Raw genomic sequence first — 24,825 nt, 5'->3', positions numbered from 1 at the left:
AATGAATGAATATAATCCTTTTAACTCAATTACGTTAACTTTTTTTGAAGTGTCGAACATATTTCTCAGTAGATATTAAACCAAGAATGTGTCAAACAGTGTAAACAACTCCAATACTAATATGAAAAGCGTTTGACACGTCAAAAAAAGTTAACATTATTGGGTTAAAAGGACTATATTCATTCATTTCTAAAGTTTAGGGACCAAAATGTATTGAAGTTTCAGACAGGGACAAATTCCAATTTTGAGTCAAAGTTCGAGGACTAAAAACATAATAATATACCCTATTTTATAAAACAAACTATACCTAACTTATTGTTGGAATAAATTATTATAAAAATTAACTACTTATTGTTTTCTTTATTACATTTTTTACAAACTTTAATTATTTTGTTACAAGTGAGTCATGTAAATATTTTTAAAAACCTACTTTAACTGGTAAAAGATCACAATTAAATTATGTATAATATTTTAAAAAAATTATACTCTATCAAATACCTCTTCTAAAATTAACATTTTATTTTTTTTATAGATATTATACTTTTGTGCATCACATTATCTTTATAGTCATTCTAAGAATCATATATATTTATTTCATGATAACCTGTATAATTTAAAAAAAAAAAAACTAATATCACTTCATACTTCATACAAGAAAATGATATATTTTATAAATCAGACTAATGATATAAAATATTTCACAACTTTGTTCTTTTAGAAATTACGATAACAGAATCCTAAAACATATGTCAAAGATGTTTTAAATTGATTAAAATTTACACTAAATATTAATTTAGAGGAAGTTATTTAGTTAATGAGAGACCAGAAGGTCCTATGACCAATAATTTGTATGGAATAAAACTTTTATGGTGTCATAAGTGAATTAATCTTTTCATATAAAAAGAGCGAGTAAAGTCATAATTTTATAAACCAAAATTTACTGAGAAATCCTTATGACATATGCATGATTTTTAATGTAAGATTCAATACATGAAATCCTTTTTCCTTTCTAATCTAAGTGTACTAGTTTATCTATTTTCTATGTTTGGTTGGATTGTAATTTATCCATTTATGATAATCGTATATATTGTAAATGAATAGAAAATAGATCAGGTAGAAAGGTTGAAAAATATTAAAACTGATTGATGATTGAATAAAATACAAATAATGCATAAATATATAATTTAACATTTTAAAGATCTTATTTTGTTAAAAAACTTGGTGATATACTATTGAGATTCATGAAAAATTATAAATACATATTATATGTTAATGAGACAGTCTATTGCATTTGCACGATACTTGTAATAATTCAAGTATCCAAAATTGGGGGCATTACATCAAATATTACTTTTACTTTTTAATACATAAAAATTATTGTCGCTATAACTTTAAAAATAGTTACCTTAAAATTTATGATTCCGTCTATTTTATTTTTCTTTTTTCATATATATCGTAATTATTTTTATATGTAATAACATTATTAAAAATTTATTCGAAGTTTCACGTTAATAAAGATAAAAAAGTAAAATAATAAATAATAAATAAATTTATTATTTTAAAATTTTAGATTAAAAATACTGTTAAAGTCTACGTGAAAGTTAAACATTAATGAACCCTTTGAAAAAATTGTCAGACTGACATAACTCAATACCTACTTATCAAAATAATTGTACTATATACATAAATATATAACTACTTTCATTTATTACAAATAAATATAGATATTATATATCAAGTGAGTCACTAAAATAATCTAAAAATAAAATCAGATTTGGTCTTTAAAATATCTAGAAATTATAAAAAAAAAAAAAAATCTCTTATGAATAAAACTTCAAAAGAAAAAAAAAAAAAAAAAGACTTTTACAATTTGAACTTCATTTGAAAATGGAAAAGTTGAAAAACAAGTGGATAAGTAGCAGTGAGGTTAAACCTCTGAAACCCAACACAAAACCACACAGCAGAAGAACCTAAGCTTTCACTCACAATCGTCAATGGCGAGGCTTAGGACGGGCATTGAATCGGCGTTCTGGGACCAGAACGTGGCCTCGCCGCAGTGCCACGACGGCTGGGCCAAGTCCGTTCCCGGAGACCCTTTTCCGGTGGAAGCCTCCGTCGCCAGCAAAGTGCTCCGCCCCCAACAATTCTCCTTCCTCCAAAACGAGCTCCGTCTTCCCATTGTCGTTCCCTTTCTCTCTCCCACTTCCTCCAAGGATTTGGGCTCCTTCGGTCTCCAGGCCCTTCTCCTCAAACTCTCATCTCATCGCTGGTACCTCACTTTTTCGCTCTCAAACTACTTGCTTTCGCTACCCTTTTGTTCTCTTTTATGACTTTGTCCCTTCTTGTGATTTGGTTGATGTTGATGGCAAATGGGGTCTCCAGCTTTTGAGAATTGGGAATTTTGATATTTATTTTGTTTTCAAGGATAGAGATATTTCTTCTTTTTTTTTTCAATTATTAGGAAAATGCTAGCAACCCACCCTTTTAACTAACACTTTCTTTTTTAAGATACTCCTTACTATATTGTTTGAAAGGAAATGTTTGGATGAACTTTTCTCGTTAAAAGTTTTAATACAGAAAATTTTGAATTAGCTTATGTATAGATAGGTTTGTAGAATTTGTTTTATTTAATTTTTAACTTGTGCTAGTTTTAGCGTATGAGACTATATTTTATGATTTTCTTATTTTTTTTTCTTTACTAAAAGGATTTATGAAAAAAGTTTTTATGGATAAACCCTTTTTGGAATACAAATTTTAGCAGTTATCACTTATCATATAATGCGATTTTGTAGCTTTTAGTAAATTTTAATAGATGGTTGAGCGTGTTAGAGAGTGTGATACTGATGCTTTTCTTTTGTTATTGGGAAGAATTGTTTTTAGACTAGAATACATTCTTTTTATGAAGCCAAAGACAGGTACCCGCTGGTATCCTACATTAGAGGTAACCCTGGTTGAGTTTGTTAGGACTTTAGTCAGTTACAAAGCACTGTCTCGGAGTATTTAAGGTGGAATAATCCTGGAGCAACTGAATTTTTTTGAACAGTTTTTGTTTTAAAGGAAAAGATTCTTTGTAATATTGGATGTTTTTATTGTGTTGATCTAAAGGAAGGAGTGTTTTTCTAACATTATTCTTAGAAGAAAAGTTAGAAAATTCAGGAAATTAATACATGGTCACCTATGTGCAAGGTTGTAAATTATGGCTTGATATTGTGGAAAACTATGAACAAATGCGGCTGATGTGACCACAATAATGGTCAATGACACTCCACTAACCTTGATGCATGCTTGAAATTGTTTATGTGGACAGTTGTTTAAAACCTTGGCTATGTGGAGATGGGAGAGAAAAATATAGATATGATAGGTAGTGTGATTTCATAAGAAAAGAGATAGAGAGAAATAAAGAGACTCAACTAGTTCTCTACTACGAAGAAATTTTCATTGATCATTGCTCAAAATATCATAATAATTATGTTAATTTCTTCTAGAAAAGAAGAAAAAACACATGAAAAATGGTTGTTATTTTGTCCATTGTTAGCATATATTTGATTTGGTTGAATGTGGTGGCAGATGGGTTCTCTAGAGTTGGGAAGAGCCACATCGTATGTCTCATATGGTGGGTGGGGCTTTATGTATGAGTTGGTCATTTCACTTAATGTCAATTGATTTTGAGTTGAATTTGATGTGATATCTGAACTTATATCTTATCTTGGTAAATCGTCTACTAAAAAAAATAGGTTTACTTGGCAGACATTTGTGGAGGGGTTGTTGGGAAGTCTCACATCGCCTTCCTTAATTCTTGAGGTGGAACTTATATATAAGTTGGGTCAAGCTTAATGTCAATTGAATTTAAGATGAATTCTGATTTGGGGTGCCTGCATCAAACTTTGGTCATCTGAGCCTCCAACAGTCATTTGTTTTCCTGTTTCTTTTTTCTGTATCCAATTTTTCGTTTTTTTTTTCCTTTTCTATTTAGTGATTGTGACTATGCATGCAGTTTGGTTAGCAATTGAAATCTTATGGGACCATTTTTGTTTTTCAAGGGTTTTTTTTGACAAAGGTGAAAGAAAGCCCATTATATTCTCCTTAAAAGCAAGTGTTTTTGTGTATGTGTGTGTGTGTGTATGTTAGGATAAGGAGCCAAGCTCAGCCTTTTTTTAGTCAAGTGCATTTTTGGGGCTAATTGTACATTGGTTTGAATACCGGGACAAAGGGGGTTTCAAGCATTTTGAAAGGGTAATTTTTCCTTTACTAGGGTATACTTTTCAGTTATTTCCAGGAACTGGAGAAAGCTATTTGTTTTTGCTTGTTCGTTTTGAAGTGCAGGTTAGTTTTTGTTCAATGGGACAAAATGAGTAAGAGGGCAAACCATCTCTTTTTTAGTCTAAAGTAAACAGAAAATGCTAGTTGTATTATGCATATAGCTTGAAGAAAGTGGCTAGGTGATGCCCTGTTTAATCATCTTTCATGCAATATTCAATCCCGAATTTGTTGAAGATGTATTGAGAGTGGTTGCTTGTTATTTTCGAGTGGTAAAATGGTGTAGCATAGAACCAGCATATGCATAATATAAAACATAAAGGGAATTTCAATGTGTATTGCATGATCTTAGAGCCACTGAGTGCAAAGAGTTTACTTTAATACCTACTTATTTTTGTGTATCTTTTTGTTATGATTTTCTGATAAATGTGAGTAACATAAAGCAGTAACTAAGCATATATGTTCACTCTTTAATGATTTTTCAAAATGTTCTAGAGTTTAAGCCTATACAGCACCTTAGCTATAGTTCTTTGTTAGTAGAAGAATATATGATCAGAGGCAAAAAGGACAGCCAAAACTATCTGCAGACAGTTTGTTTACATTATGAACTGATTATATATTTATATGTAACATTTAAAAATCTCAACTTTTCAATATTCTTATATAACTCAATTATGACAGGTGGCTTACAATGACCGGACAGTTTCGTCCCAGGAAACTGATTGTTGGTGTTAAAAATGAGATTTCTAACGCTGAAGAGTTTGATCTCTCCACGGTCAAGGATGTTGCCAAGCATTTCATTGACAAGGCACTTTTGTCCTTTGGGTTAACGTTTCAGTATGCGTTTTCTCCTTTAACATCCGTATTGTTTGGTTTAGAGGGCCATGGCGAGAAAGCAAGATTGCGCAGCAAAGGGATGCTTTATCGAAAGGCATGGAGTTAACCACTCGTTATAATTTTCTTTTTTTATTTTCTGCTGTGAAAAAATTTTCCTGTTTGAATCAAGGTTAAGGTTACATTCAGTCAAACTGAACACTTTTAATAAACCTCATTCATTAACATATTTATCTAAGCATATTCCTCATTTCAATGTTGATATGTTATATGTTTTTTCTTTTGTCTATAATGAAATATCTGAAAGACAAGATCTCTTGCAGCTTCCTCAACATGATCTTACAGTAGAAGTAGCATTGCCTCAATTGTTTCTTGACCACAAAGGAAAATATTGGGATGTTCCTGTGTCTTTATCTGTTGATTTGGCATCCCTTTTGTCTCCATCTGGACTCCGTTGGCGTGTTGGGTTACATAAAAATGGTGGTAATCCCCAGCAAGTGAATGCAACTGATGGTAACCCGCCATTGTCTCTGCAACCAGGGTTATGTCTGAAGGGTGCCACGAGCTATGAGAAGATTATATACTTCTGGAGAGATAAGAGCACCGCGGAAGAAGGGAATGAAGAGGTGGTTCCATATGATGTGCGTCTCAACGAACCTCACTCAGCTGTGTTTGGAGTGATTGGTAATTTCTCTACACTGTATGGGATGAGAATAAGTATTAAAGTATGTTTAATGTTTTGTGTCAGTCACTATTTTTCATTTTTGTGTTGTGTTTTTACTTAAGCATACAACTTCTTTACCATTTTTGATGAAATTACATGACTTATGTAGAAGAGAAGAAAGGAATACTGGCAGCACAGTGAATTTATATTACAAGTGTGTTTTTCTGTGCTGCAAAATGCAAAAGTTACTCATCGGAGGTCATTTTAAGATCCTCTAAATGCTGTCAAGATTTCTGAGATATTTTCTAACAAACTTATTGTACAAACAGATTTCAAATATGTTAATAACTGTTAGGTCTATAAAAGGAGTTTTATTGGAGAGATGTAACACCAATGAGACATGAGGTCAACCACATAAGGCCTGACACCACTTTCAACCCAAAATCTTAAGGCAATGAGTTTATAGGTCTTTATCCTTATATAGTGTTCTACTTTCTTATTTCTAGTTAATGTGGGACTTAGACTCACACTTAGATTCCTAACCATAACAAGAGCTTTGCTCGCTTAAGTTACAGATTCTGTTTGAATAAAGAGTTTTTGAATATGGATATGAATGCATTCAAGGAATTCTTCGCTGGATTACATAAATTGTTTTCCCATTGAACATATTTTGCCATTACGCGGATGAGGATGTCAGCTGTGTAGTAGACAAGTTTTGGCAATTTTAATATGCATGAATTGTTTTGCTATTGGTTCATAAACATTGCAGGCGGCACCTTTACTCTATGGCTTCGGAATGGAAGGAGCTTTTCTAGCAGTAATTCAACAGAAGATTTAGGGGTGTCAACAAGCAAGAGATTTGAATATTTTGGTGATTTATTTGGCTCAGTTGGTTACTCCTTTCAGCATGGAAAATTCACAAAAAAATATGGGGACTTAACCAGACTAGATGCTCGTGTTGATATTTCTTCAGCTTCAGAATATGCAAAGAAGATTCTGAATAGTTCCAGGGCTGATGCATCAGCTTCGCCCAGGCTAAATTTAATCCTTCAACAACAGGTGAATTTTTTCTCTCCTGATACAACAACAACAACCATTATATTCTAGATCAACAGCATTCTGAACCTGATAAATACCCTTGTAACTGTGATAAAGATTTATGTAGAAAAATGAAATAAAATTGTTTATTTGTCCACTTGTAGGTTGTAGGGCCAATTGTTTTCCGAGCAGATACCAGAATTGCATTGGAGTGTTTCGCCTTGAAAAATGGTTTGGCGGTAGAGGATTTCATTTGCAGCCTGAGTTACTCCTTGAAGTCATTTGAGTCTGGAAAGGTTGTTGCTTGGTGTTCTCCGAAAAGGAAAGAGGGAATGGTTGAGTTGAGAATGTTTGAGTTTTAGAAGACTCAACATTTGATTTTGATTACATGTTGCATGCATCATATCATCTGTTGAAACTCAGTATCATTGATTCTGTAATGCCAAAATGTTTAGTTGTGTGTGTTTTTATTCATTTGACATTCAAATTCTAAAGAGAATCAAAATAGCACTCTTGAGACATGGTGAAGTTCAGATATTTTTTGAAGTTGGTGAAACTGATAAAATAGATAGAAACAATATAAAACCAGTAAGAACTGGTTTAAACTGATGTTTTTCAATCTTAAGATGAAAATATTTTAAAGACAAATAAAATATTTTCGAACTGATATCTTTTTTTTTCAAATTTGGACTATTCGAAATTTGTGGAAATGGATAATTTGGAAAAATCTTTTACAGATATTTTGTTGTTGATTGGTTCATGAAAGGTTTTACTATCTTTATTGTAAAGAATATGGATCCATACTTTAATTTTGATGATCTAATGTGAATATAAAAAGTTACTAGGGAAGTAATCAGGTAATTGGGAATTTTTCTTTGAAAAGATTGATATAATTATAATTAATTTCTTGAAAATATTGATTATTTATTAGTTCATAAAACAGATGTATACTTATTATTGTTAAAATTGCACAGTGAAATGTTTGCTTCTAGACAAAAATCAACAGAGGATAAATTGATTTAATTAATAAAAATTAATACTTTAAAATTTTTACCAAAATTTATTGTTTCAACTAAAATTTCTTTGCTTAATGTAACTATTGATAGATAAAGAAGGTAGCGAGATTGACACAAAATATTTATACAGGTTGGGATTAAAATATATCATACATCTAGCTATTAATCTCTCAAATAGAGAGATTAACTCAATCAGTAGAATAAAGCATACTACAATCACAGATAAGAAAGTTATAGGGTTTATAATACATCTCTCTTGAAGTTACAAGAGATGAAAAACATCTCCCTTAAAATCTACAAGGGATGAACACCTCGTTTGAGTATCACAAAGGGTGAAAACACTTTCCTTAAATCCACAAGGGATGAACACCTCTTTTGAGTCCCACAGCGGATAAAAACTCATTCCTTGAATCTACATGGAATGAACACCTCCTTTGAATCACACAAAAATGAAGAACTTCTCCTAGCAATAGCAGTAACACTTAATCATACAATAATCCACTTGATGAAAGTTATCGCTCTCCTCACACTAAGTTTTTCAAATCTTTTTCACAAAGAATTCTCAAGTATTCAAACTTATCTAACTTCTGTATTTTATAGAATGGACTCTCACATTTATTTATAGAAGTCACTTTCGAAATTAGGTTAAGAATATTAAAAGTCAAGTCACAATTGTTGTTGATAATCGATTATCATATATAGGCTTTTCTCGAAAATTATTTTTTACTGAAATAATCGATATCACTTGAGATAATCGTTTATTCTAGTAAGTTTTGCAAATAAATAAAACTCTCTCGGTGTTTTGCTTCCTGGGTTCTGTCTTTTAACTCTTGACCTATTAATTTATCTATTTTAAATAAGATACACATATTACAAGACTTCAACAACTAAATTATTAAGTCTTCAATGTATCTCTTGAATCCAAGCTCTATACATTCTTTAAGTCTTCATTTTTTCATGAATCATCATTAAGTTTTTCACATTTCTCCATAAGTCGTCATCATCATCATCAAAACTCTCAATTGAAATAAAATGTTCATCTTCTTCTCTTGTCAACCACTATCCAATTTGGCCGACGAATATCCTTGCTGAGACGCAATTCTAAACAATTTAGATATTGACTTACTTGGTAAATATTTCTTTACACTCCAACATGGTCTTTGTTTTTTTTATTGAATTAATACTTTTAAAATACAAACATCCATACATTAACATGATCTTAACTTATTGTCACGAAACTTATAACTCTTTTTCAAATGACATACTCTTTGATATTTTCGAAGATTATAGGATGTGATGACCATTAAAATATGTCATCTTTGTCTTAACCAATAATCTACGCACATCGTCAAAGAGGTATAAAAATAATAATAGAACATATAGGTGATTGTTTTATCCAAGTTCATGAAAAAAATATCTTTTACTCTATTTTTATTATTACCTTATTTTATTTTTTTGAATTATAAAAGGATAATGTTTAAAATAATATAATATAAAAATAAAATAAGAATAAAAAACTTTAAATAAATAATTAAATAACAAGTATATCACATATAAATAAAATAAAAATGTCTAAATTAATAAATAGGATCCATGAATAAATATATCTAAATTAAATAATATAATCAGAAATTTAATAGAAAGAATTAGTGTCATAAATTAAATAACATAAATATAAATTTAACAAAGAGGACTGGTGCCAAATGATAGATAAATTAAATAATAAAAAAATCAAGACATTGAAGATAAATGAAATAACAAAATTATAGACTTAATAATAGAACGACGATATCATTCTAAATTTAGTAAAAATGGTCACTTCAGGATAAATTAAATAACATAATTATTAAATTAATAAAAACAACCAATAAATAACTGAATTATAAATTTGATAAAAAAATCAGTGCAAAATTAAATATACATAAAAAATTAAAAAATAAAAATATATTTGAAATAAATACAAAATTAATAAATCACACAATTTTATTAAAATCAATATAAAAAATTTCAATCTCTTATTTATTTTATTAATTAGAGTGACATAATTAATTATAACTAGAAATATTTTTACAAAAATTCAAATTTCATAAATATCACATTCTAATTTTTCTCTCTTAAATCCTCATATCCTTCCTATTTTCTTAATTATTTCCTTACGCTAATACATTTATTTTAAAAAATAATAGAATATGATATGTTTATGTATATTAAAAAATTACAATAATTTTTAAAAATATTATAAATATATATTATTATTATTATATAAATTCAAAGAGTATTATTATATTATAGTAAATTAAATATTTCATTAAATATTAGTAAAGCATTAAATATGGTACAAATACGTATTCATGATCCAAATTAAAATATTACTGTATTATAGTTCATCTGCCTATTTATAAGTTGAACGCTATCTCTAATTTCTTTTTAAACTATGATTACATGCATAAATACTAAGACATAATTTTTATATCTTCTTATCTTATCTTCTTAAAATTATGATAAAATTAGAATAATCTTTTACATAACTTTTTTAATTATATATATTTATACTATTTTTTTAATACTTTTCTAGTAATAACACGTCTTTAAAACTACTTAATTTATTTTTTGATATTTTTTTATTTTATCTAAATAAAATTAAAATATTTTTAAATATAAATTTAATCATAAGAGTTATTTAGAATAAGAATAAAGTAAAAACTCTAATTATTTAAACATAAGTATGCTGTACAAACACTTCAACTCACTTGGATCCTTGTCCCTATTGCCACACATCTCATATGACAATATGTTTATATATGTTGAAATTTTAGATTTACCTTTGATTTATGACTTTCAATTCTTTTATTAAAATAAATAATAAATAAAATAAAATAAATACATAATTTAAAATATAAAATAATTCAAAATACAAAATTTATATTCTAGATTATACAATCCAAAATACAAAATAAAAAAAGTAATGGAGAAAATAAAAAAAATAATAGAGTGAAAGAAGAAATTGATGGAGTGCAAGAAGCAATTGCCTAAAGAAATCAATGCAAAAAAGTAATGGACTTGCTTCAAGGTCAACCACTCAATTTTTTCTTTTATCCCTTAAATTTTCAAAATGATATTTTAGCTTTTTATAGGAGTCACTTTTGAATTATACATAACTCTAAAATTTCTGAGCAAGATTTTCAGAATTTTCGACACAATCAGTCAAAACGAAATTTTTAAAACAAGATTTTTGGAACAAATTTTGTTAAAATACATGAGATTTTCAGAATAAGCTTTCAAAAATGTATATAATACTTTTCAAACTGTTCTGAAATAATACCTCAAAATGAACTTCTGAAATACATGAAACACCTTTTTCTATGTCTCTGAAGACAGATCTCATACATTGAATCAGCAAAAAGAATTTCAAAATGATGTATCCGAACAAAAACTCTATCATTGTTTTCAAAGGAGAGTGATGATATAAATTTGAGATATTAGACCAAACTAAAACTTTTATAAAGAAAAACACCAAGAATGAATGAAATTTAGTCAAAAACAAATAGAGAACACACTCGTGTTTTAGCCTAAATATTATAAATAGATGATGTAACTTTAACAAAGACTAGAATATTGGAAAGGGTAGAACACAAATTTATGATTAGAGTTTTGATTCAGAAACTATAACAGAAAAGGAATATAACATTTTAACACCAATTAACAGAAATGGTTTATTCAATTGAAAATACATTTGTCAAAGATGTTATAAAAAAAATAGTGCACCCTCTTTGTTTCATGCAGGGGCCAAACCCTACTCAACCACTGCTAACAAGTCACTAGCTTTGCAGAAGCAGTGCTTTGCATCAGTCCCCAAATCCACCTGATAAATTATGATGACAAAAACATTTAATTAGTAATAATGGCATTAAAATAACTAATGCTTTCAATTGTAACGAGTTAAGTTGTAATTACAAATTAGAATATCATTAGATAGATAAACACTAAATATACTATGAAAAATAGACTATGACTCACATCTGATGTAACTTAGTGTGGATCATTGATTCTTTCAAAGAAAGAAATAGTGATACATTAATCAATGATCCACACTAATCCACGTCAGGGAGTAGAGAATGGAAGTCAACAAATGGAAATCATAGTATCATTTTCCATAAACTATAAAGCAAAAAATTTCAAGTCCCTTACCTCATAAGCACTCATGTCAGTGAATAGTACCTGCAGAAGACAAATTAGAGTTAACATTTAGAACAAAACTTGGAGTTGATCTTCAATGCTGTATGAGATGATATTCATAATGAGAATATTCTTTAGAGTAAATTATAATTGTAATGATACCCCTAAGATTTTCTTAAATTATACTTAAGCCCTACTTTTTTCTTGAGGATGGATTCAGTGATTTCATGTCTTGAATGACTAACTTCAATTTTTAAAAAAGAATATATAAAATAAATCAGATGAAAATGAACTGAAATTACGTAACTTCTACTGAAAAAAAAACAGAAAAAAAAAAGTCGTTGAATCTGTTCATATAAACAAAGATGGCGATGTAATGTTTTTTAGAACAAAGAAAAGGTTTGTGCAGGACTTAAAAAAAGAGTTAAATGTGTTTTTGGTCCCTCAAGTTTCAGTCAAATTTAGAATTGGTCCCTCTTCGAAATTTTGACCAATTTAGTCCTTCATCTCTAAAAATGTATGAATTTAGTCATTCTAACAAGATTTTATTAAGTTTATCTAACATTTCACGTGCATTTTATGATAGTATTTGAATCGTATACATCGTTTGACCATTTTTCGCTTAAATGCTAACTCAAATATTATCATAAAACGCGTTTAAAATTTCAAATAAACTTAACAAAATTTGATTAAAAAAACGAAATTCACGCATTTCTATAGATGAAGAACTAACTTGGTCAAAAGTTTCGATGAGGAACTAATTTCAAATTTCATTGAAACTTAAGAGACCAAAAACATATTTAACCAAAAAAAAAATAGTCTCAATGTAATTTGAGAAAACTGCATAATTTACTCTACTTTTTTATTATTGGTTTGTCTTTTATCCATTTCTATTTGACCTCCTTTGCAGTAATTAAACCTGTACCTTTGTTCCAGCCTTTAATTCTCCAACCTCAGCACCAACATTTAGGATCTGAAATAAATATAAAAGAAAATTACCTCATATTATATCCAAAACAAACAAAATTACCCATGAGAACATTTACAGAACCAAAATACTGAAAGTATCTATGTCTGCTTACTTCTCCCACAAGATATCGCTCAAATTTCACAGCTGACTTGGGCAGCAAAACTCCCCCAGCTGTTTTCTACACCACAAAAACATATTCAGAAATCAGCTATGCATCATCGAAAAAGTACTATGTAACTATACTTTAACATTTTTCATCTGTAGAATAAGTTGTTCTAATCTAACCATGTAACAAACTTTTGCAAACCAGCAAGTTATCAAACTCAAGAGTCTATGTAGACTCGTGGAAGTTCTGTAGACTAGACTCGTAAACTCGACTCGTAGACTGTAAACTCGACTTGTAGACTCATAAACTCAACTCGTAGACTCGTAAGAGTTTACTTCAAATGAAAATTCAATTAAAAATAAAAAAATATTCATGGTACCAATTCCACAATATTAAAATAAATAAGTTCATGCCATACACCAACAAAATATTAACACTTAGTGATAAGAAAATTATTAAATAACTAAATAACACTAATGTTATCAAGTTTATAGGTCTCTTTCATCCAATCTTCTAATGAAATCACTTTCAGAACTTCTTCATCATCTTCTTTTCTGCTACCTAAAACATCCGTTTCATGTTTTGCTCCAAACTTTTGCAAACCAGTATCCTAAATTATATTAAATTAGTTCATAATACAACAGATGAAGCCACCAACTAGTTATAATAATAATAATAATACATTAGGTGTTATTTGACCATCACTTTCTCTGTTATCCTACCAATTGGGTAAAAACAATGATAAAACCACATCACTACATGGTGACATGGGTGTTATTGTTTTTATCAACACAATACAAAACCAAACTCAGGACATTGCACGAAGAAACATTGAAAACCTCAGAATAGTTATGATTGTAGTTGCTTGCTATTGAAATACAGTGACCAAAAATTTTATTTCATGGCAAAATCTAAACGGATTTATTTCTCAAAATCACATCAAACTGCAAGTTACCCAAATAGAGAACCCGCAAACTGGTTCAACATTCAGATAAGGACCACAAGAATTAGGAACATGCTAGCAATTGCAAATTTCCAACATTTAAGGAATCAAGTGGGAGAACAACGAATATTTCGAATATGATATACTTTAAGATTAAGAATAATCAACACCCCCATGTAAAAACATTTGGTTCTATGGATAAGAGTACAACATACATCTGATAGCTCTTCCAAACGAATAAGAACTCTATCAGCCTGAGGCACAACCTGCATCAAAAATTATTAACTTAGAAGCAAAAATTTGAACTTTCAGAAATTTAAAACACGGGAAACGAAAAGGGAATTAATATGATGGTGTAGGCTACAATACAAAGATAAAACAAAATCCAAAAACCCTCTTAAGAAAAAGGAAAGAACCTTAGTGGGTTCCCACTTTTTGGCAATTGCATTGATCTTCAGAGAGCTCCTCCGGGAAACTGCATGTAACCCAGATGAAAAAGGTTAAGAATTTGATAAAGATATTGAATTTGGTGAAGAAAAATGAAAGACGCATACAAGAGGGTCTCTTGTTAGAGAAAGAAATGGCATTGGTTTTGTGTAGGAATGGAGTTGGAAGGGTGAGAAACGTTGATGCCATGGATAAGAGAGAAGAGACCAAACACCCGTTCGAAACAGCGAAGAATGGATTGAAGAAACGAGGTTAAACCCTCTTAGGTTTATCTATTCGGTTGCTATAGAGACCAATGAAACGACAAAGTGGGTGCCCCAAAAATCTATAGATGTTTGAGAAAGTACTAGAACTTGTTATAAGGCAACCTTTGAATAAATAGTTCACATTCGGATTGAATTTTTTTAATTTTGAACAAAATAATTAGCATTTTATGTTGAGATTGCTATAAGAGAAAATTAAGAAAGAAGAAGGGGAGAAAATAAAAATTAGACTGAATAAGTGATAAAAAAATTACAAATTGGTTGAAATAAGAGATATATGTACTTATACATAAATAAGGTTTTTTTATTAATTTTTTAAGTAATAGTTCTTTTAAACTAAAATAATTATATTTTTAATTATATTCTTTAAATAACCATTAATTTAAATTTAGTTATCCTTTAAATTAAAATAATTATTTTATCATTTTATTCTTTTGAATTATTATTTATTTAAATTCTGTTATTTTTAAAAATTAAATAAACTATCCAAAAAAGAAATATACACATATATAGTTGCATGGTGCAATTCTATAATTATTTTTAAAAAAATGTTAAATATGTTTTTGGTTCCTTAAGTTTTATTGAAAATTGGAATAAGTTTATTTTCAAAATTTTTGATCAATTTAGTCATTCATTTTTAGAAATGTGTAGATTAGTCTTTTTAATCAAATTTTGTTAAGTTTATCTAACGTTTGAATCGCATGTGATGATAGTATTTGAGTTGTTTACACAGTTTGACATATTTTCGTGTTTCAATGTTAACTCAAATATTATCATAAAACTCGTTTGAAATATTAAAGAAAATTAATAAAATTTGGTTAAAAGGATGAAGTGCACACATTTATACAATTAAAAGATTAAATTATTCAAAATTTTAAAAATAGACTAATTTCAATTTTTATTGATAATTAAGAAACTGAAAACATATTTAATTTTTTTTTAAATAATTATAATTTGGATATTAATGTTCTTTATGATTCACAAGATGTGGGGTATACAAAAGTTAAGAAGACGTGTAGCTGAAATAATATATTGCTTCATAAGATGAGAGTGATGCTTATTACTTCTGCTAACATGTTCACATTGGCTTATTACTTTTTTCACCTTGGATACCTACATTTTTTTTAATTTAAATTCTTATTTTATTTCAATTTAGCATTTATAATAATTTTCTCTTTCAGGTTCAATGTATCAACCACTAATAATTTCAATGTTAGAGAGGTTTCGTGGTGGGAGATACAACCTTTCGTTGCTTCTACTGCTTTGAATGTGTTCCTTAGAATTTGTTCCTTAAATATGTTTTTCTGTATCGTAAATTTTTTATATCTATATTTCAATTGTTAAAATAATGTATTTTATCTTAAATGGTCAATAAAATTAATACTTTTTATTTTAAAAATTTATATATTTTACTTATTTTTTATTATAAAAAATAGATTTTATTAAATTGTAAAATTATAAATGTAGATGAATTATTATAAATTATATAGTATTTAAACTATGACGGTTAAAAATATTATAATATAATGAAAATAATGACAATTCAAAGTGTCGTTTCTCTTACGTTGAAATTATTTTTTAATAAAATTATTACGACGGTTTTAGCTATCGTTATTTATATTAAAAAAAAATGTTATTTTATACATTATATTAAGTGGTGGTTGTTTGCGAGGGATGTCAACAAAAAAGGGTGTGCGAGTTTCATTATATCATCCAAATTCTCACAATAAAAATTTATCATTGTCCCAAACGTTGAAATTATTTTTTAATAAAATTATTACGACGGTTTTAGCTATCGTTATTTATATTAAAAAAAAATGTTATTTTATACATTATATTAAGTGGTGGTTGTTTGCGAGGGATGTCAACAAAAAAGGGTGTGCGAGTTTCATTATATCATCCAAATTCTCACAATAAAAATTTATCATTGTCCCAAGCCTAATAAGTATACAATTTTTGTCTCATCTTCATTCTTATTGAGTAATGGATACACTTGTGTACACATCCCCATACCTAGGTTTTGGGTAAAAACCCAGGTTTCCTTACATATGTGAGAACCTAAAACCCCAAAATTCAATCAATTTGTCCAATTTCTCATACAGGTAGTTATCCATGGTTCCAGACTGTCAACACCCAATTTCGTTCGGCTAAATAAATAATAGAATAAATAATAATAATTTGTTTTTTTTTAAAAAGGGTCAAAAATAAAAAAATAAATAAGTTTTCTCTTTGGTTTTTTTCTTTGTCTAAATAATAATAATAACAGGATAATAATAATAATAAATAATCTTGTATGTATTTTCTTTTGAGGTTTTGTTTCTATTTTAGCCCAAAATACTCTGTACACCCACACCGTTTTTTTCTTGCAACTAACGGCAACCCAACATTTAATTTTCGCACCCCCACTCTATGCTTTGTCGGTTTCTGCTCCAGATTAAGAAGTTAGTCTAATAATTAGAAATAGAATATGTTCTAATATTTAGAATTATTTACTTTGACTTTGTGCTCTGATTGTATGACACCTCATTTTCCAGATGAGGAAAATATTAATATGTTTCTCAAGAATATCTTTTTTGTATTTATAATTAATCTGTCCTGATCACGTTTGATTTTGTGTTCTGATTTTATGACACCTTTTTTTCCAGATAGAGAAAGTAGTAATATAATTCAAAATAATATATCTTTTACTAATTAAAATTAATTTTGTTGATCACGTTTGATTTTGTGCTCTGTTTTTTTATATGATTTGATTCCCATTTTGTAATAATTTTAAGACCAGTTCTTGCCTTTTAAAACTCATTGTAATTAAAGCAGACTTTTATTATGAGATTACATTAGATTTATAATGTTGTGTATATAAACCCATCAGAAAAATAAGAAGATAAATTTAATTTTTCTCTCTCAAAATTTCTAGAGACCTCTCTCATCCTAAGCACACATTCTCTTTTAACCCTCGCACATAAAAAAATCCACTCACCTTCGATCGCCACCCCACGTGCTTCTTGGTGTTCCAACGCAACTATCGTAAGTCCGATCTCCCGTTCAGGTTCGCAAAATTAATTTTTTTATTGTGTTATGCAGTATTTCTCGAGATGTGTTTTTGATCTTGGTTGAATTTGATGTTTTCACTATTTCTTTTTGATATGGAAAAAAACATTACTGTCATGCATTTTGGGGTTCATTAGTTTTATAATTAATGTTTTATTGATTGCTTTGGGTTGTGAACGTTGTTGCGTGAATAAGTGAGAGATATCATGTTTTGATATTGTATGAATATGTTGTGCCATTTTTTTTCATGTTAAGGGTTGTAAAACGTTTTCATATTAAAATAATATGTTTAATCCTAAACGTTATTTCCTAATCTTTTATTTATTTATTTTCCTAATGTTTTCATAAATTGTGGATATATAATAGTCACATTTTGTTGGGTATCAATGTCTTATTTCGAAAGTTTTTTTTAAAGGAAGTAATAACAAATAAATAATTTAAATACCCTTTTAACTTTTAAAATGTATAAGTGCTCGTGTGACCGCTCGCGTCGACTTAGTACTTAATACCAACGCTTTTCTATAAGATTACTAAAAAATATACAAAATTTTCAAATATTAAAAAAGAGTGATATCAACATCTTCGAACAAATTGTTTTCAAAAAGTCTTTTTCATAAAGAACTACGTGACCCTGATTCTCCATTATGAATGGAGATACGTAGGAGCAAGGAGTAATCCTTGTCAGGCCCAAAAAATAGAAAAATCTTTTTTGTTTCCTTTGTTTTTCTTTGTCATCTTTATTTATTTATTTATTTATTTTTTATTATTGTTAATTTATTAATTTATTAATTTTTATTTTGTTTTATTTATTTATATTTTATTTATTTATTTATATATTTTTTATTTTTTTATTTTTTTTTAAATAAATATTTAAAGGAGACCACATCAATTTGTATTTTAATTAAAGGTACCGTCTTAGGATGGGCATTGTAGGGTGCTAACACCTTCCCTACGCGTAATTAACTCCCTTACCCCCAATCTCTGTTTTCGTAGACCTTGCTCTTTTTATGGTTTTCCATAGTTTCCTATAATAACTATGGTGGCGACTCCAAACTCTGTTTTTACAAAATTTGTTCGTCATCCCGTCGTGATTTCGGTTGTGACACAGACTATATTTATACTTTATTTAAACATCAAACACACATGGTATCACAAACATCAAACATCATGCTTCAAATTATCCTCAATCTCACATGACCCCTCAAGCTCATGCAATTACCAAATCATCAAGTTAATGTCAAGCAGTGGTAATTTCAAGATTTTACATCAGCAATCACTCAACAAAATGCAAAGATCATGCATAACGCCATCCAAACACAAAGAAAAGATTCACAAAGGATGCGTCACCTAGCAGGCCATCATTTTCGCTAGGTGGTTTCTAGCAAAACCCATAAATTAAGCTTACGCAGTATGAGTTGCCTGGCGGGCCATGAACACTGCCAGACGATTTTTGGGTAGAAACCCAGAAAACGCAAAAGTTGTGAAAAATTGAAAGATAAAAGGCACCACAGGCATTGAAAAATGCATAACCAATCAGCGAAGCACATAAAAAACTCTTATAAACTCCTTCTTGATCCAAAATTATAACGAGAAAAGGAAGTACATGTTTCATGACATTTCATGCACATATACAATTATAAGATCTCATCTCATGTTTATGTATAGATGCAAAAGAAAATAATTAATTAAAATATCAAACAAATGACATACATAACATTTGAACACAAGTCCTCTCAACACCACCTAACACACTTAACCACTTGAGCTACCATTGCTCCTTTGTTGTTACTTGACAAATAATTATCTTAGAGGTACTTCCAATTCACAATTATTGCTAATTAAATGTTTATTATTTATTTAAATTTCTCGAATCTTACATGTGCGTGCGTTATGCATACTCATACCCATACTCAATAAATGCAGGGATTTCCTGTCAAAACGGGACAAGTTCGGATAATACCCACGGGAATAGTTTTATTTGTCATCTCTATTGCTTGGTAGTTCATTACAAACTACCATATTATACTTTGTGGCGACAAAATTTATGGAGGTTTTCAAAACCGTCACAAGAAAATTGTGGCGGTTGAAACCGCCGCAATATACAAAATAATCGCAGCAATGTGCATGATTTTTTGTAGTGTCATTGATTAGATGAGTCTTATAATACACATTAGACAAGTATTACAATATACATTATACAAGTTTTCTCATTCACTAATTAGATTGTGATAACCTATAAATTTGTATTTTAGAATTGATAAAGTGTTTAACATAATGAATACTCGATTATTTTAATGTTAAAATATTAACACAAAAATAAAAAATTTATAAACGAGTTTCATTATATATAAACTATCTATCTAAAAGCATTTCCTCTATAACTCTCTCCCTATTCTCTCTAAATTTGTCACTCTTGTGTTCATATGTCAGAAGATCAAAGACCGCTAAGGTGTTTCCTAAGGCAAGCTCTCTAATTATGCATAATCAATTTCTCAAACATAGTAAGTTGATTTTCTACTCTTTTCTCTTGTTTAGTTTGGATTTCTGTGCATGTAGGAAATTTCAACTCACATGTGTCATTTGAGTTTCCTTCGTGCTTTTTCACTATCATTGGTTCTGATGATGTCCCTTGGTCATGTTCTTGTTGTTCCTAAGTTGAGTTATGGAATTTGTTAGGTTTTACAGGGGATTAATACTCTCTTTGGGTTGTCTGCGTTGTTTCACATGTAAGGGAAGTTAATTGCACTATTTATGAGTTACAAAAATGTTGATAGAGTAAATTGTGTGATGATACTGTGATTTGTCTGTATTTGTTCTGATCGAATATATGTATATATATGATGTGTAAATTTTGGGTTTAGGTATGATTGTACTTAATTTGAATCATTGATTAATTTTAGCATTGTATTTGAGATCATATGGTACTGATTAGGGATGTCAACGGGGTGGGTAGGGTACGGGTAAATATTCACCCCGTACCTGTACCCATATCCGTCAGGTATCAGTTATGCGGGTATCCACCTATTTTTTTCATATTCGTGGGTATCCACGGGTACCCGTGGGTATTTACAAAAATATTTAAAAAGACAAATATTTAACCATAACTAGTGCTTAGATAACAAACTCACTTTCTCCGATTGATTCCTGAAAAACAAACAAATAAAAAATCACTAACAATTTATATTGTAGTTTATTTTTGAATGAAATATTAAAGAAATTACTAACTTCATCCATGTCCACTTCTTGCAACATTGTATAAAGTTTCATGTTGTCCAATTTTAATCTAGAAGATCCCGAAAACATAAGAAGTTCATTAAAAATTTCTAATAATCACTTAATTAAAATATCTAAGTAAAAGTGTTAATTTAATTACCTTTCATGTTGGTCCATAACCAGTCTTCGAGATACATCAATGCCTCCACAATATCTGAAAGTAATATACTCCGATGTGGGGTGAGAATCTGAGCACCATTACTGAATGAAGACTCAGAATGTTTTTTACTAATATATATATATATATATATATATATATATATATATATATATATATATAAGGGTATTTTTGTGAATTAAAGTTTAGCGGGTACGAGTATCCACGGGTACGGATACTATGATACCCGTACCCACCCCGTTAACATATGGGTATCAAAAATACATGTACCCGCGTTGCGGGTTTTATCCGAGGATACTCGCGGGTACGAATTTTTTTGACATCCCTAGTATTGATGTTGTGTTGAATTTCGAGTTTGGCATGTTTTTGGCAATTGGAATAACTACTAGAATGTTTAGACTTGGCTAAAGAGGCATAATTATGTAAAATCAGATTATGCAAAACTATGTAGACTCGCTGACTGAGACCATTCTCGTTGAGCGAATCCAATTTTAGGGGGTTCACTTAACTTTGTGGTCGTTGAGCGAGAAAGTATTCGCTGAGCGAATACAAAGTCAAGGAGCTTACTAACTTGGTAGTCGCTGAGCGAGAAAGCCCTTGTTGAACGAATTTTGGAGGAATTTACCTTTGTGAGTTCTAATGATTTAGTCATTGAGCGAGTCATTTGGTCACTGAACGAGTGAGCATTTGTGCACTTTTTGCCTAACGAATGGATGCTTTCACTGAATGAATACATCAAAATCTAGTAATCATTTTCTATACTAAAACTTTGTTATTTTATGGTAAGTATGGATCATTGCCTATTTCATGATTGATATGAGATATAATTGAAATTATCTATATGAGAATGAGTTGGGTCAATGCAAGGAAGAGGAAATCCAGTTGTTTAGTTGTATCTAGAGTTTTTTGGTATATAGTCTTTTGTTTCTTTTTTTGGAAAACTCTTACCTTTAAGTGTAATGTTTGTATTTCAGTTTATCTTAGTTTTGGGATGACTATAATATATATTAGTTTTTTTTTTTCTTTTACTTCAGTACTGCCCCTCCAAAATCTCATACTGAAGAAGGTGAGTAAACTTTAAAGGACAAATTTACTTCTTCCCTCAAAGGAACACACTTACCATTCCTTATGTCTCACGTCAGACCAAGTTATGGAAGCATTCAGTGTGATGGTGATGAGTAACACTCATGGGGTAGGGTTTGTTTTTCAAGACAATGTTGAAGGGTGTTTTTGTCTTTCAGTGGCAGAAACAGGGGTGCAGAAAGCAAAGACCGTATCTTTGACTGTGTTCCAAATTACGCATGTCTAATCATACCTCACTCCTTTATTTATTAGTCAAAAATATTTTGAGAATTTTAAAAATGATATTTTTGTCTATTAAATATGCTTTTGCACTGTATGAAGAAGATCCATGTAAAATCGTACATAAAAACTATAAACAATTTGGTGATCAGTTCCATGAGTTTGGTGGTGACACATTGTAGTGTGGCGGCGAGTAGTTGAGAAGAATTAATGGGTGTCAATGGAAAAAAAATATTAATTTATAAAACTAATTTAAACAAACAATAGAATAAATCAACAATGTGTTCTTTCTTAAGGAAAATATTTTTTAACTACTTGACAATTTTCTCTTATAACCTAGTTGATAATTTTCTCTTATAATCTTAGGTGTCATATTTTACGTAATTTTTTATTTATATTTTTTTTATTCTCAATATTTTAAAATCACTTAAAAGATATCACCTCATGTTGTAAAAGAAAATTGTTAAAATTTAGTAGTCAAAATATGATCGTAACTTTTTAAATATTAAAATCCTAAAAGATTGTGTAATTACAAATTTTAATCTTCACCCATCTTGCCCAATAGTGAAATTTTTTCAAAATTTACAAGTTAATGAGATTATTCTTTTAATAAAGGCTCATTTATTTAAATTTTGCATGATTTTCATTGGTGTAAACACATGTCCATATATGTATATAACAAAGATAAATGATAAATAAAATATTTGAGAAAGAGAAGTTGAAAGTGAATGAGGTAGGTGATCAAAGCACAAAACCTAGTCAATAGATCCAAAATAGGTGTAAAAGTTATGAAGAATGATAACTTTTGAGTTGCTTGTGCACCCAAACCAAAGCTAAGAATATAAACTAAACACGACACAGAAGATAGTATTGGATTCTCGTTTATGTCTTAAGTCAACCTTGTATTACGTTTACATGCTACGTATGCACTTACTCTTCATTTTCTTTTCTTTTTTTCTTCAAAATAAATGCATAATTTCAATGTTTGATTTAACCCTAGAAAATCCTGTGTATGGCGTCATCACTTCTATTTTTTTTTCATATTTTAATTTGATTTATACTATATTAGATATATTAATCTGTAATAAATATAAATAGAGATTGATGTATTCATTTTTTTTATCTTTCTCATAGGATAAGGGTATTGTTTGATGTAGAATAGAAAAATACTTTTTAACACATCCCCTCAACGTGTTATTGGATTATTTAACATAAAAAATAATTATTTCTTATCATTTTATTACCAATGGACTTATGTAGTTCTTTTAACATTTTCTAAAGTTAAATGTATGAAATTTAAATAAAAATAAGTTCTTATAGACATAAAATCAAATAAAGAAATATATCTATATCAGTAAGTAAGGAATCTGTGAGATTCATCAAAGAGAGAAATTGACATTTTTAAGAAGTAAACTTTTATGTTTAATTTATTTTTATAAAATGGTGTTGTCGAATGAGATTTACACCCTATATATATTTTTTAGAATTCATTTTATGAAGCTGATGTAAAATGTTCAACGAACTTAATTTATTTTTGTAAATATTATAAAATTATACACGTAGTTTAATGAGTATGAGACTTTGCTTCATTAATCTAAAATGTAGGTGATTTTGGATCTTATCTTTTTATGAGTATTGGTTAAGTTCAACCAGAAAGGAGAGTTGGTGAGTGAGAGTAAGAGAAAGCAAATCTTGGTATACAACTTTCATGGATCAGACTCGGAGTTCAACTTTTTCCAAAACTTAATTGTTTTGCATTTCTGATATATGTTACGTTTGCCGTTTCTTCAAGCAATCACAGATTCCTAGACAATCATAAAATAAAGAAAAAGAACACAAACTAGGGTTTCACAACATCAAATCTAATAAAGACAAATTTTAATACTAATCTTAAGATATTATAAATATTATGTTTAGTTCACTAGTGATAAAAACCGATAAGATAGATGAATTTTAAACCTAGTTTAATACGATAAAATTAATTTATAAGATAAAATTTGTACTAATTTGTACTTATTTATATAATCGGTTTGGATTTCCAACAAATTTAAATAGTACTATTTTTTTTTTCATAATTGTTGAAGATCTTGTTTTCCTATATTTTCAATTTCTGTTTCTTCACATTCACCTTGTATTCACTATAAACTTGATGAGTTCAACAGATTTGAACCATTTAAGTAGAAGCAATCACACATTTGAAAGACAAAATCTATTTGATCTGTACAGAAAGGGAACACAGTATACTATTTTCACCAGAAAAAAATAAAACAGCTGAGGAATCATGTGCTGCATATGGCATCATCACAGAAAGGTTTCTATGATGATGAAGATGGTGAATATGTGATCATTAATAACTTGTTTCCTTTTATT

At 29.0% G+C, this 24,825-nt stretch overlaps 2 protein-coding genes across 2 annotated transcripts; one reads left to right on the top strand and one right to left on the bottom strand.

Moving 5' to 3' along the window:
• Positions 1-1,881: 1,881 nt before the first annotated feature.
• On the top strand, positions 1,882-7,314 carry LOC114167517 (protein TRIGALACTOSYLDIACYLGLYCEROL 4, chloroplastic). Its single transcript, XM_028052617.1, has 5 exons — positions 1,882-2,269; positions 4,939-5,188; positions 5,415-5,775; positions 6,525-6,814; positions 6,958-7,314. The coding sequence occupies exons 1-5, from the start codon at positions 1,995-1,997 to the stop codon at positions 7,153-7,155; spliced, it is 1,374 nt and encodes a 457-aa protein (XP_027908418.1). The 5' UTR covers positions 1,882-1,994; the 3' UTR covers positions 7,156-7,314.
• Positions 7,315-11,424: 4,110 nt separating this feature from the next.
• Positions 11,425-14,795, bottom strand: LOC114166281 (10 kDa chaperonin 1, chloroplastic-like). The gene is made up of 7 exons (XM_028050996.1): positions 14,559-14,795; positions 14,421-14,479; positions 14,220-14,270; positions 13,068-13,133; positions 12,911-12,958; positions 11,998-12,027; positions 11,425-11,671 (listed from the first exon to the last, which is right to left on the bottom strand). The coding sequence occupies exons 1-7, from the start codon at positions 14,638-14,640 to the stop codon at positions 11,603-11,605; spliced, it is 405 nt and encodes a 134-aa protein (XP_027906797.1). The 5' UTR covers positions 14,641-14,795; the 3' UTR covers positions 11,425-11,602.
• Between the last annotated feature and the right edge of the window lie 10,030 nt (positions 14,796-24,825).

Source organism: Vigna unguiculata, chromosome 10, assembly GCF_004118075.2.
Source record: "Vigna unguiculata cultivar IT97K-499-35 chromosome 10, ASM411807v1, whole genome shotgun sequence".
Classification (NCBI taxonomy): Eukaryota; Viridiplantae; Streptophyta; class Magnoliopsida; order Fabales; family Fabaceae; genus Vigna; species Vigna unguiculata.
Note: the sequence above shows the minus strand (reverse complement) of the source record. Positions and strands in the feature narration are given on the sequence as shown.